Raw genomic sequence first — 14,675 nt, forward strand, 5'->3', positions numbered from 1 at the left:
GCACATTAGGAACATAAAACATGTTAGAGCCTGACAATTTTGAATTTGTTCAAAAACTGTTAGTATGTTGTAAATAAAAATGCGTAGATGATATATTTATGAAACTTTTACATACAAAGGCTTAGTATTCCCTTTAAAAAAGATGATTTGAAGCAGAAAGGATATATAGATCAATCAATAGGCAGAATCCGTTCGACTTCATGAGGTCAACCTAGCAAAACTTCAGCACAACAGTTCACATTAGAGAGGTTGCCTTTGACAAATGATCTTTTCTGATGTTTTCTTCCTAATAAATTGTTACTGTCCTGTGTACCACCTGTTAAGACTCTCAGGGTAAATAGTGGGACGCAATGGATCAACATCTAGTCAGGCTAAAGCATTAATTGATGGAATTATCAATTTGATCAATTTGAACCCTTTTATCAATTCATAGTCATATATTATCATACATTCATACTTCTATCAATTCATGTGTTACAGCAGCCATTGTTGCTAGAGATATGTAAAATTACTTGCTCTTTTTGTCCCTTGAGGCTGGTTTAGAATACATTGCTAATGTCCTTTTTGTGCTTGGGGTCTGACTTAGTTGAAGTTGCCTTCTTTTGCTTAGCCATAGGGTACGTAACTCACAGGGCAACAAAGAATACTTGAAAAGATTAAAGACTGTGTTTACCTTTAGCTGTAATGTTTCAATACTACCCTTAAAATTCAAAATATTGGTGAATGAAAATAAATGTGGAAAACCATCTCACGGAAGTATGTATCCACTATAATAGCCTGTAACCTATCTAAACAGCTTACAAAGTTTTGATGTTTATTCTGTGTTTTCTTATATATGGCATGATACTTCCTTTCTATATGCTTATTTGGTTTAGTGTACTGGCGTTGTTTACTATGTATATAAATTCTGCAACATGTTCACAGAAGAATAGCATGAAATGAAACAAAATTACAAACTCACTGACATATTTGAAGCTGCCTTACATCGAGCTTAACTCCTAATATCAAAAAGCAAAGGGCAATTAGCCAAAGCTAGATACACCAGAAACGATATAATTTTTAAAAATTTTCTTTTCAACTTTAGTTAGATAAAGGTATCTTGAGTTCCTAGGTTAACAACATAAATAAGGTTTATGAACTGCATTTTAGCATTCAGCAAGTATTCATTTAATTTACTCATTTTTGTATCGCTAGTTAAACGGTCAGTCTATATACAACACTAAAAATAGTTAGTTTGTGTCAATTTTTATACTGTGTATTGTTGAAGAACTTTGTGAGTCCAAGAATCCAATAAACTAGCCAAAATACAGTCAGATTTATTTGTTGTTTTTGAATATGGATCTTACATTTATAGTAGAATCACTAAAGTTTTCTCGAGTATGACTTATTATCTTTCATTAATTTGAAACACTTACATGTTCAATCTTAAGAATAATTTGAATGTTTTACTGTGTTCTTAAAAAAAATTATCTCATTATTTTTTTAATGTTCCAATTTATTTTAAACGTTTCATTTTATCATGTAAGGGTTTGCTCTTTTTTTAAATTTTTCACACTATTGTTAAAAAAATCACTCTATTTTGCTATGGTTCACTCTATTTTTTAGGAGATTCATATACCTGGTGTTCGAGAATTGGCGCACGATATAAACATTTCACCTCTGCAATGTACTCTAGTCTAGTATCCTTAATGTTAAGATTACCTATTGACTTTCTCTGTTTAGTTCATATCGAACCAATATTTGTGCTGAACCGTTCAGTGGCTGTCATATTAAACTCAAATTGTTCTAGCAACACTTTCAAGTTATCATTCGTTTCATTAGCCTAGTGTGTGGTAAATAAATTATAAAATTAGTTTTAAATCATGCAGTTTTAATGTTTAAGTTTGTCTCCTTCTTACTGTGCAGTCTGCTTTAACATTTGTCACCAGCTTCATTCTGACACCATATTATAAAGTCAGTTTACTAAAACTAAAAATATTATTATAATCACAATTCTACAAAGAAAGACAAATCAGGGCGGACTAAAGCTTGACACAAATATGTAGCAAAGCATAACATGAACTTGATAAAACTAGACACAAGCGGATAGCATTAGCTAAAAAAGAGCTACATAGAATTCAGGAATAAAATCAAAACCATAAAACAGACACGGTCAAAACGACTGACTGAAAGAGTGATAGATATAACAACTGAAGTGAAGTATAACAACTGCACACATAGCATAAAAACTGGTAATTGCCTGAAATCAAACTTAGCTAATAAATTGTATAATTAAAAAAGCCATCTCCACTATTTATAGTTAAGTGAGTACGTACATAGCATCATGGCTGTAAAATGCTAATAAGCTTTAATAATGCAGGAATTTAGTTTATAAGATTATAAAAGTTTTATATGAACATGAGTTCATACATTACATGACATATGTCGAGCTATTTGGAAAATATGTAAAATTGACAAAAAGGTGTAAAAATCTAGTTTTCTTGTGGATTAGTATGACCATCATAAAGCAGCATCTTTGGAATGTCCTGGTATTCATGAGAATAGTAAATTGTATTTTTGGCTTTTTTTTTGTTCCAATCATGAGCTTGAAGATGAAACTCATACATATTTAGTTGGGGTAATTGTCTTACACACTGCATTGCTTTTCCTAACTCACTTAAATAGCTTCTCTCAGCTCCACTAGAATAGTACTTCTTTCCTACCTCTTCCGCCATCATCACCATCATGTTTTTGGTTTTGAAAAATACACTTGTATGCAGCTTATCGCTAGTAGCCTTCAGTTTTTGTCTGTCAGGATCATTGTCATACTTTTCAGGAACATGTCGGCAGGTCTGTAATGCCATTACCTGGAATATAGACAAGCAAACAATTTAAAGTCTAGTTCATCATTTTGCTGTTTTTATCTAGGCTGCTGAACTTTTATAGTATTGTTATAAAAAAACTTCAAAAAGTGTAGTTTCCAAACCAAATATACAGTGTCATTGATAAGCTGAGTCATATTTTCTATTATACAAACCTCTTGACTTAAGCAGGCTAAATATTAATTTTGTGTATTATACTGCATTCAGATTATTTTAAAACAACTACTAGTCATGAGACAAGCTAAAACACAGGCATTTGAGATAATGGAATTAAAAAATAATTTATAAATCAGTTGTACGCTGAAGGCTCAGTTCAGTGTAGAAAATAAAACACTATAAAAATTTGTTGGTAAGTAGAACTGTACATTTAATAAAAATTGATTAATTTTATGACTAAATAGTCACTTTTCATGGCTAAATTTTATAGCAAATGTTAGCATACCGCAAAATTTATGGCATACAAATATTCTAAAAATCAAGTGCTAAATTTAAAATTTGGCACCAATTTCGTATCGAAATCATTTTAGAAACAGTGATATGCTGGAAGTAGAAAAAAAGAAAGACTCGAACACAGTTGGTCACAGTAAGAAACAAAAAATTACCTTTGATGTCCATTTGAGATGCATGTTAAGCAGCCCCACAAACTTCTGAATCTCTTCATGAGCACCATCAGCATCACCGAGATGACCTTGAAACCCATGCATGCTGAAGCTGAGCAAAAATAGGTCGCAGTAGCTAGATATATTTTCAAGTATCACAACAAGTCTTTGTTGTATGACGGAAAAATTTAGTTCGCCTCCATCATATCCTTCATAGAGTTCTAGCATTGTGAACCCACGCTGTTTCAAGCCATTTGTGAGAATGGTCATTTCCGTTTGAGAATGATCTAAAATTCATACAGATTGTCTACATTGCAAATGAACAAAATCACTTCTATGCATTTAAATTGATAAATCGGTCTAACCACAAACATTTAAGATCCTCAAATTTGCAATAAATTTGTTTCTATTTAGCTATATGATTGGTTAAGTAAGACTAGCCAATAGAAACAACGACTGACTTAATCAGAAACTGAGTGCAGCGTAGAAGTGAACTACAGTCTCAACTGCAGCTATGAGCACCTTAAAGATAATTTTACACAATTTTCTTTGTATTTTATGAAAATATTTTGGTAGATTTTTATCATTTGAATATGCTTTTGATGTTTGAGGTGATCTGATTACCAAGTTTTTTTACAATTAAAATCAGTAAAACTTGATCAAAATTAAAACGCAATCCAAACACTGATTATGACATTTAAAATTGCGAATCGATCGACAGAAAAAAAACACAACACTTCAACTTGAACTCAACAGCCGATATCAACTTTCATGATGATAATAACTAGTTTCATTTGACATGTACTTTTCTTTTGTACATTTAATTTTGATCAAGTTTTATTGATTTTAATCTAGAAGCATCTTGGCAGTCGGATCACCTCAAAATTCAAAAACAATCATAAGGGATACAATAATACCAATATTTTCTGTTAAAACCTACCAAAGATTTTGAAAATTCATCTGCAGAATACAAACTAAAGTACGCATATAAAAAGAAACATGTGTCTTAACTCACTCTAACTGAAACTAAAAAGAATAAATAAAATTAGCTTATCAACTTTAAATATTTGGAAATACTTTTAGCGATGAAGGAAATATTTTTAAGTCCATGCATGCATTTAATGGCTCATTAATATTTACAAAAGCATTTTAATGCTCGGCTTTGCTTCTCATGTTATTAAAACTTAATTAAAAGGTATTAAAATTAATCACAAAAAATTGAATTAAAATGTTATTATTGAACAATTTTAAATTTTATCACTAGTTTGTTAGCATATTGGTCAATATTGTGGTGGATTTGCCACCACGTAAATAACGCTTTTTTATATAGGGAGTTGTGCCCTATTTTATTTTTATCTTTTTCCGAGTAGCTACGCCCTCGTGGGCTGGCCTTATGTTCCTAATTTGCATATGTTATAGTATATAAAGGAAGGCATCAGCCTTCTTATTTCGTTCTGAAATACATGTTGTTCCATGAACCATCTCTCTCTTCAGTTTTTCTGATAAGGAGAATTACTTGCTTTATCGCAAGTATCTCGGCATTTTGCCTCTAAGCGCTGCTCGGTATATCAGGACAAGTCGACCTGTCGACCTGTCGACCTCTACTGGCTGTCGACTCTGTCGACCTTGCTGTAGATTGTCGACCTGTCGACCGGGGGTCGACCCCTGTCTAGAGACGAGCAATTGTGTTGCCTATAGCGTAAGACGTCTCGTACGCCGCTGCGTGTTGGTGACGCAATCTAACGCAAGGTTGCCCAAGTTGGTGACTTTTTACCTGTAGCATAAGACATTCCATATGCTGCTGCGTGTTGGTAACTCGGCCCAACGCAGTGCTACCCGAAGTTAGTGATTGGTTGTCACCTGTAGCGTAAGACGTCTCGTACGTCGCTGCGTGTTGGTGATTCAGTCCAACGCAGTGCTCCCTGAGTTAAGGATTGTTATTACCTGTAGTGTAAGATGTTCTGTACGCCGCTACATGTTGGTGGCTCAATCCAACACACTGGTGGCAGCAGTGGGATTAGACTGCTGTAAAAAGGACTTCTAAGACGACCCTTGTAACCATGCCAAGCAGCCGACGGACTGCTACCAGACATCTGGCTGAGGCAGAGCTACAACAGGTCGACCAGATTGGTCAGATGACAGAGGCTATTACCAGAGCCTTACAAATACCTAGGAGGGAGGCTAGCTTCAAGCCACCGAAATTCGATGGGAGTGAAGATGTGGAACTATTCATCTCCCAGTTCGAAAAGGTTGCAGAAGCTAATGAGTGGAATGAGAAGGCCACTCTCCTCCACCTGCGTGAGACATTGAAAGAGGGGGCCAGAGGTTGCAGTCGAAGAGATTCACCCGCCTCCATCTTCTCGGCCTTACGCACAAAGTACGGACTCTCCCCGAGAGAGGCCAAGAGTAGGCTCCACCTCAAGAGGGAGCCAAAGACTAGCCTCCAAGAGCCCGCAACGGATATGGAGCGTCTAGTGAAGATAGCATACGCTGACCTTCCGGACTCCTACCAAGCTAACATGGCCATGGATGCGTTTTTTCCTGACTCTAGGAAACACGTACCTCCAACGCCATCTTTTGGCAGTAAGAGCCCAGAGCTTAGAGGAAGCAGTGCAGGCAGGAAATGAGTTCCTGCAAATTCAGCCCACTCTTCCTCGGCCTGGTGCTCAACCCCTAGTAATGACAGTGGAGAATGAGGAGACTACCCCTGTTACAGTCGCCCCCATCCACTCGGATCCCCCATCAGCCACCCTGAATGACATCCTACTGGCTATAAAAGGGCTAACAGATGGACTAAAAGAAGGAAACCGATTGGGGCGGCGAGGAGAGGAGCGAAAGGAACCTAACTGTTGGGGCTGCGGCCAGACAGGGCACGTACAGCGCCGGTGTCCTCAAGCTATCCAAAGACAACCACCTCAAGCCACGAGGTTGGGAAACGGTTCCCATCCACAGCAGTAGGGGGAAGTGCTGACTGTGGATCTACTATACCAATGCAAGACCAGTGGCAATGGCCACGACGGACTAGGCGACACAGGCTCTCCCCCTGGTCGCCACCGGTCCCCTTGCATAACCAGTATCAGCCCTTATCTGAGTGTGCAGGTCTCCCACCCTCAGAAACCAAGGAAGAAACATACGTCTGGCCAAAGCCGTCTCGGCCTTCCAAAAAAGGCCCCCAGAAAATGAGCGAAGCCGGACAAACTCATGGAGATGAATTGTGGAAGCCACATAATAGCAGCTATTTCTTGCCAGGTCGCATCGGAGGGCAGCCCGTCCAGTTTCTCATGGACACCGGATGCACGTCTAATCTGTTGGGACGGCATGTTTTTGAGCGCTTACCCAAGGATGTCAAGAGCCGATTAGAGGTTCGAGAAGACTATGGGCGGATGGCAGATGGTACACGGCTGCAATTTCACGGACTCATCATTCTCCCAGTCAGAGTCAGGAGTGTCCAAGTCACTGTATCTCTAGTGGTGTGTGCCCTGAAGGAGGATGCCATCCTGGGCATGCCATTCTTGGTCGACCACCACTGTGAGAGGAATTTTCAGCAACCCACGTTGGTGTTAAATGGGCAGAAGTTGACTTGCACTGACAGAGAGGGTCGACCCCTGACAAGTGGAGTTCAGATAATGCGAGCCACAACGCTTCCCCCTCGAGCCGAGGTCCTAGTGGCTGGGCGTCTCACGTCCTCATCCTATCAGCCAGTAGGGCTGATCGAAGGAGTAAGAAGCAGTTATATGGTGGCCGCCAGCCTACATCAACCCGGTAAAAAGGGAAGAGTGGCCATCCGCTGTATGAATCCTACCGACCATCCAGTCAGCGTGACGGCAGGGACGATTGTGGGACAATACACTGGAGTAGGGCCGGACGAAATAGGGGTTCCCTGGACAGCAAAGGAAGATGTCGAGACTCCTAAGGAACATCCCCCTTCACCTTCAAGCGTGCCCCCCACATGCAGGACTTGCTCCAACAAGCGGCGCTGCATTGCTCGTCCCCTACCGAGCACAGAAAGATGGAAGACCTCTTAGTTCGTTATGCGGATGTGTTCAGCCAAGGAAGCGAAGACGTGGGGCGTACCACCCTGGCACAACATGAAGTCCCCCTTCTCCCAGAGGCACAGCCCATCCGTCAACCCCCATATCGAGTAGGACATGAGAAAGAAGCCGAGATCGAGCGACAGGCTTCGGCTCTTGAGAAACAAGACATGATTGAGCCCGCTCACGGGGCCTGGAGCTCTTCGGTGGTCTTGGTAAGGAAGAAGGACGGGGCGTGGCGACTATGTGTGGACTATAGAAAGCTCAATAGTGTCACTCGCCAGGACGCCTACCCCCTTCCCTGGATCGACGAGAGTTTAGATGCCTTGTCCGGCGGCAAGTTTTTCAGTACCTTGGACATGATGAGCGGATATTGACAGGTACCTCTCTCTGCTGAGGCCCAGGAACGGTCAGCATTTACCACACGCAGTGGATTATGGAGATGGAAGGTGCTCCCCTTTGGGCTGACCTCTGCTCCGGCCACCTTCCAGCGGCTAATGGAACGCGTCCTCCAAGGGCTACACTGGAAAACTTTGCTGCTATACTTAGACGACATCATCGTCATGTCGGCAGACTTCTCTAGTAATGTAGCTAGGCTGGCAGAGGTGTTGGAACAATTGAGGCAAGCAGGATTAAAATTGAAGCCCTCTAAATGCAGTCTGTTTCAGACCCAAGTCAAGTACCTGGGCCACGTAGTCAGCGACACTGGAGTGGCTACCGACCCTGAGAAGATTCAGGCCATCAGTAAATGGGCAGCACCACAAGATGTGACTCAATTAAGATCGTGCTTGGGTACCACTGGGTACTACCACCGATACATACCTGACTACGCCTCGATCGCCAAACCTCTCACCCTGTTGACGAGCGAGGGGGCCCCCTGGAAGTGGGGAGAAGATGAACAGGGAGCTTTCAGTAAGCTCAAGTGGTCACTGACGCACGCTCCAGTGTTGGCATATCCTGATCCCTCTTTACCCTACGTGCTCGATACTGATGCTAGTAACGTAGGGACCAGAGCTGTGTTATCCCAGGTCCAGCAAGGCAAGGAGCGACCTATAGCCTACTATAGCAAGACCCTCTCCCCCGCGGAACGCAACTACTGCGTGTCTAGAAGACAGCTGCTGGCAGTCGTGCTAGCTGTCCGACATTTCCGGCCATATCTATATGGCAGAGAGTTTATCATCCGGACAGATCATGCCTCCTTGGTTTAGCTGCACCGGAGAAAGGAACCCTCTTGCCAGGTGGCTTGGTGGCTGGAGAGCCTAGTCGAGCACAAGTATCGAATCATCCATCAAAAAGGCATTAAGCACGGTAACGCCGATGGATTGAGTCGACAACAGTGCATCGACTGCCGGCAGTGTGCTGCCATTGAAAAGTGGGATCGGGGGCCAACTAGGTCACAAGTGTGTGACTCTCTAGTACCCCCAGGGACTAATTGGGAAACTACTATACCAGTGGACCAAGTTCCAGTACAGCCACCAAGAGGTACAGGAGGACCCAGTCCTAGCGCCCACCAGTTGGATGAAGACGAATGGCCTCGACTACCCAGCAGCAGACATCCATCAGGGCCCAGCCTCTCGACTCCCACATCAGCCAGCCTAGTTCCAGTACGGCTGCCATGCGGTGCGGGGTCACCCAGAGTGTTGGACAACTCCCTCAGAAAGTCTCAAGACCCTCGGTTATGGGCCATCAAGGTGGCAGGTGAGCCAGGACTCGTTGGGAGACTGACCAAGTTACAGTACAATCAGACTCTAGGGCAGCGAGTTTAGATTTCTCACCGCCAGATGCCCCAAAGGTACCAGAATTGTTGACAGTAGTACAAACCTCACTAGATGAAGTACGAGCATTGCAACAGAGACCCGCTACCGACCTAGGGATAATTTACCAGGCCGTCAGGAACCGGAAAAGAGTCGAAGAGGCAGTATTGCAAGTAGGCAGCCCCGAGTTGCAGCGGTTGGCCCGGATGTTCCATCAGCTTCATATTGACGAATCAGGTGTATTGACCCTTCATCTCATTCAGAATGGGCGAGAAAGGGTGGTGGTGGTGTGCCCCCAAACTCTGCGACAGGAGATCCTGTGGAAGGCCCACGAACAAACTCACTGCGGTGTGGAAAGGACCCTGAAGCGCGTCCAGTTGGATTGGTACTGGCCGGGCATGACTGGAGATATCAGGAGGGCAGTTCTCTCCTGTGAAGTTTGCCATCGGGCTAAGACGGGAAAGGCCCGGACCTCCGGAAATGGACAACGGTTGTACGCTGGGAGGCCATGGCAACGTCTAGCAGTAGATTTAGTGGGACCCCTACCTCAGACACCTCGAGGAAATAGCTGGGTGTTGGTACTCACTGACCATTTCACTCGGTGGTCGGATGCCTTAGCTATCCCTGACGCTACAGCTCCTACGGTGGCCCAGGTCCTGGATGAAAGAGTATTCAGTTACTTCGGTCTGCCCGAAATTATCCATACCGACCAGGGGAGCCAATTCGAGTCCTCTTTGTTTCAAGAGCTATGTGACTTGTGGGGAGACGATAAATCTAGGACCACTCCGTACCACCCCGAAGGAAATGGTGTGGTTGAAAGAAACAACCGAGTATTGGGCGACTCCCTACGAGCACTTTTACTGGGCAGAGGGCAAGAGGACTGGGATCAACTATTGCCACAGATCATGCGGACGCTGCAAGGGCTACCGCACTCCGCCACTAAGGAAACACCCAATTATTTGATGTTGGGTCGAGAGCTTCGTCTTCCTGACCAGCTGCTGCATGGAAATAGGTTGGAGTCATTTACTAGCACACACGAGTATGTCCAGACTTTTCACGACCGGTTGATACAAGCTCACACTCTCCTCCGAGATAGACAGAAGGAAATTATATCAACCGATGTGAGGGCGCCCCCGCTGTTTAATGAGGGTGACCTCGTATGGTTGATAAGCAAGCGGAGAAGAAAAGGCGAAAGTCCGAAATTAGCGGCCAAGTACGTGGGGCCCTATCGCGTACTAAGGAGTCACAAAAATCATACGTACGAAATAGAAAGATATGGACAGCGATCCACTCAGGCCAAAGGAAGATTGAGGCTCTGTCGCCCTAGCCCTGTGCAACAAGGTCGAGCCCCAACTGAGGTCGAACCTGTTAGACGTCCGAACATGAGAGGTTATCCCCGGAAACGAGTATCACAGAAAGACGGTAATCCAGAGGCTGTTATTTCCGAATCACTTCTGCCTAGTCGATTAATAGATCTACCAATACCGCAATTGCCAGGAAGATTGGAACCACCTCGGCTCCACAACGAAGATTTTTTGGTCTCTCCGAATGAACACAACTCTGACTCGAGGGCTGGCCTCGACACTGGCTGCGAATTGGCGACCGAAGAAACAAGAGTTACGGGGAATGAAGGAGTCCAGGCTAGTACCACTGGGACCGGAAATACCATGAGGCCTCAGCGAATCAGGAAGCTCCCTGCCTATCTCGAAGATTTTACTGTTGGGGGGGTCCAATCCTGAGTCTCCTCCTTACGGCAAGGATATTGGGCCAATAAAATGCCAAGATGCCAAGCAGTAGTTTCTTTCTGTAGCCGCATCGCAACCTCGCCACATCACACAACTAATATGGAAGTCACGCAAGAAACTGTAAATGAGTCGACCCCTATCCCGGGAGTTCTACCGATCATGTCGACGTCTAAAGCTCTTCTCGAATTACACCCCTCTCCTTCGGAGATGCTGGAGATTGAAGAAAAAGCAGCCCCGGAGTCACTGCCCAAATTCAAGTGGTTGTCCAAAGAGACACAAAATCAGCTAGACAGATGCAAGAACGCCGGACACACGTGTCCTCTATGTCAACAACAGTTTTCTACCCCTCGCAGGAGAAAGGTGCACACCGCCCAGCATTTTACACGTTTTTTCTGCGAGTGTGGTAGGAATTCAACCTCTCGAGATGGAATAGTCAAGCATCAAAATAGGATGCAAACCCTTGGTGAAGTAAAGTTCCACAGAAAAGGGGTCTATGAGGTCGACCGACCCAGTTACGCCGAGTGGGTTCGCTATGTACGGCTGAAGGACCCCCTCAAAGTTCGAACGACCTCTCCCTTATTACGAAGCACCTAGTTCTGTACGACAGAAGAGAAAAGCCACCTCTAGTTCGCCTCGAGAGACCAGACTTGGACCCAAAAAAGAAACTCCAAGTGAGCAGTCTAGAACTATGCCAGGACGCCCTATTCCTGCTCCCAGGAACAGTTTGACCAGTGTAGGGTCAATTCAGGCTCGCTTAGGAGACGTTCGACCCCGCTCTCCCGCAGACGCACTTCGAGCAGAAGCCACTGACCTCCGGAGAGCCGCCCGTCGGTTAGAGGAGTTGGCCAACCACCTTTCATCCAAGACCCACGGACAATAAACATTACTGTATCTACTCCCCTTGTATTGGTTTATATACTCATATACATCTTCTTTATGTTCATTGTTATTATTTCATAGCCGTATCCGTCTATAGGGGCGGCGAGTGTGGTGGATTTGCCACCACGTAAATAACGCTTTTTTATATAGGGAGTAGTGCCCTATTTTATTTTTATCTTTTCCCGAGTAGCTACGCCCTCGTGGGCTGGCCTTATGTTCCTAATTTGCATATGTTATAGTATATAAAGGAAGGCATCAGCCTTATTATTTCGTTCTGAAATACATGTTGTTCCATGAACCATATCTCTCTTCAGTTTTTCTGATAAGGAGAATTACTTGCTTTATCGCAAGTATCTCGGCATTTTGCCTCTAAGCGCTGCTCGGTATATCAGGACAAGTCGACCTGTCGACCTCTACTGGCTGTCGACCCTGTCGACCTTGCTGTAGATTGTCGACCTGTCGACCGGGGGTCGACCCCTGTCTAGAGACGAGCAATTGTGTTGCCTATAGCGTAAGACGTCTCGTACGCCGCTGTGTGTTGGTGACGCAATCTAACGCAAGGTTGCCCAAGTTGGTGACTTTTTACCTGTAGCATAAGACATTCCATATGCTGCTGCGTGTTGGTAACTCGGCCCAACGCAGTGCTACCCGAAGTTAGTGATTGGTTGTCACCTGTAGCGTAAGACGTCTCGAATGCCGCTGCGTGTTGGTGATTCAGTCCAACGCAGTGCTCCCTGAGTTAGGGATTGTTGTTACCTGTAGTGTAAGACGTTTTGTACGCCGCTACGTGTTGGTGGCTCAATCCAACACAATATTATGGTCATACAAACATTTTTTTTGCAATCTTTAGCAGTGCTAAGTTTGATTTCTATCTAGTATAGAGACAATTTCAACTTTGCCACTTGTTATTGTATACTATTAAGTGTCAACTTATAGGTACTCATATATATATTTATGTACTATTTGACAAGCAATCAATGGTATCAAAAATTTGGTAGCTTTTAAAATAATAACATTAACATATATTATGCTAAAACTAGTTATATTAGTGACATAAAACGCCATCTCTGGCATAACCTACCTTTAGTTATTCCACACTTTCCATCAGCTGTAAAATATAGCAACAATTTAGTAGAACTCGGTGTCTTTTTCATTTTTATTAAATCAAATAATGTAGACTCTTGTTTAACATAGCCTAATATTAGTCAGATAAACTACTACCAATATAAATCTGGGGTCAGACATTTACATCAAGCTTTCAGCTACATTAAAAATATGTAAGGATCTTAGTTTTTAGCATTCCCTATATGTAGCGCCACATACTAATAGCACCTGCACATTTTTTTTAGCAGAAGACGCGTCAGTAGAAATATACTTAAATTTCATTTTGGATAACTTCAAAATATAAATAAGATATTATTGGTTAAATTTTGCAAATGATTGATGAATAGATATGCAGCAGACTTAACTGAACAAATCAAGTGTTCAATATAAACAAATACATCAAAACTTTATGGGTATTGTCAATGAAAAGCAAAAACTTACCTCGAATAATGTCCCAGAATGGCACGTGAATTGCAATAAATATTTGATGCTTGGGTTCTCTAACGACTAAGACAATGTTTGTTGACTTTTTATAAAGGATTACCCGCATAGCATTGCTGAAATTATTCTGAGCAACTTCATTTACATTTTCAAAAGTTTTAAAGTGCTCTTCGGTTGCTTCTTCAAATCCCTTTAAATTAAACATTTTTTCTATAAGGTCGCAAGCATCTAATTGGCATATTTTTAGAAAAATAGCATTTCCTTCACTTTTGAATACTTTGTGAAAAAGCTTAGCACTCTTGTTAGCCCATGACTGAATTCGTATGTCTGGACAATTGAGAGCTATATTGATCCACCAAACTTCAGCACATAATCTGATTAGAAAATAAAAATCGTTAAAGAATTGTGAAGGAGGTGAAGTAAACTCAGTTTGTAAGATAACGTTTTCTTCTTTCATCAACGCATCCATGTACTCAGAAAAAAACTTATACACTGTCTGGGTACTAACTTTAGTATCTTCAGAAGGCTGTTTACTTAAAATGTCCCATATTCTATAAAACTCAGCAAATGCTTTACCATTACTGCAATGTCTGTAAATAGTACTCAAAAAATTGTAATGAATGTTTGGTTGAATAAATTCAGCAAATGAGTTGGGTTCATTCATAAAAAGGTTAACAAAATTGTCACAGACATTATCGCAGAGTCTGTTAAAGTCATCTTCATTCTCCATTATCTTGTTCTTCTCTTTAACTTTTTTTCTGCAAGCAAAGTAATAAGCTAAGTTATACTTTTCTAAAATATGGCCAAATTAAACATGTTTTAAGAACGGCATAAGACATGCTTAAAACATGTTTTAAGAATGTCTTATCATTTAGTAATGTTTTATCATTACTTCAATGATTTTGTGTGTCAACTCCTTGCATATAGTTTATAGGTTTTTGTTTGCCTAGTAAAAACTTTTTCCTTTTTACAGCAAACTAGAGTTTTATTGTCATCACTTTTAATGTTGATAAACAGAGCAGATAAAATGAAGAGACAGGCTCTGATGGTTATAAGCCTAACTATAAATAATGCATACACACTAGTGCTGGGCACGGGTAATAATACTCGTTGAACTCACGGGTTTATCTTCTCTCGAGTTTAGGGTTATAGAATATTCGGGTAATTCGATCTTGCGGGTTCGGGCTTTGACGCTCAAGTTTGGGTTTTGGTAGACGGAACCTTCGAGTAGTGTGAACAAAAACTCGGTCTATGTCGCCCT

The 14,675-nt window shown here is 42.3% G+C and overlaps 1 protein-coding gene across 1 annotated transcript; it reads right to left on the reverse strand.

Annotated features, from left to right (window-relative positions):
- Window positions 1–2,021: 2,021 nt before the first annotated feature.
- Window positions 2,022–13,749, reverse strand: LOC137402012 (uncharacterized). The gene is made up of 4 exons (XM_068088479.1): window positions 13,415–13,749; window positions 12,951–12,977; window positions 3,464–3,747; window positions 2,022–2,846 (listed from the first exon to the last, which is right to left on the reverse strand). The coding sequence occupies exons 1-4, from the start codon at window positions 13,617–13,619 to the stop codon at window positions 2,472–2,474; spliced, it is 891 nt and encodes a 296-aa protein (XP_067944580.1). The 5' UTR covers window positions 13,620–13,749; the 3' UTR covers window positions 2,022–2,471.
- Between the last annotated feature and the right edge of the window lie 926 nt (window positions 13,750–14,675).

This window comes from Watersipora subatra, chromosome 8 (genome assembly GCF_963576615.1).
Source record: "Watersipora subatra chromosome 8, tzWatSuba1.1, whole genome shotgun sequence".
NCBI classification, from domain to species: Eukaryota; Metazoa; Bryozoa; class Gymnolaemata; order Cheilostomatida; family Watersiporidae; genus Watersipora; species Watersipora subatra.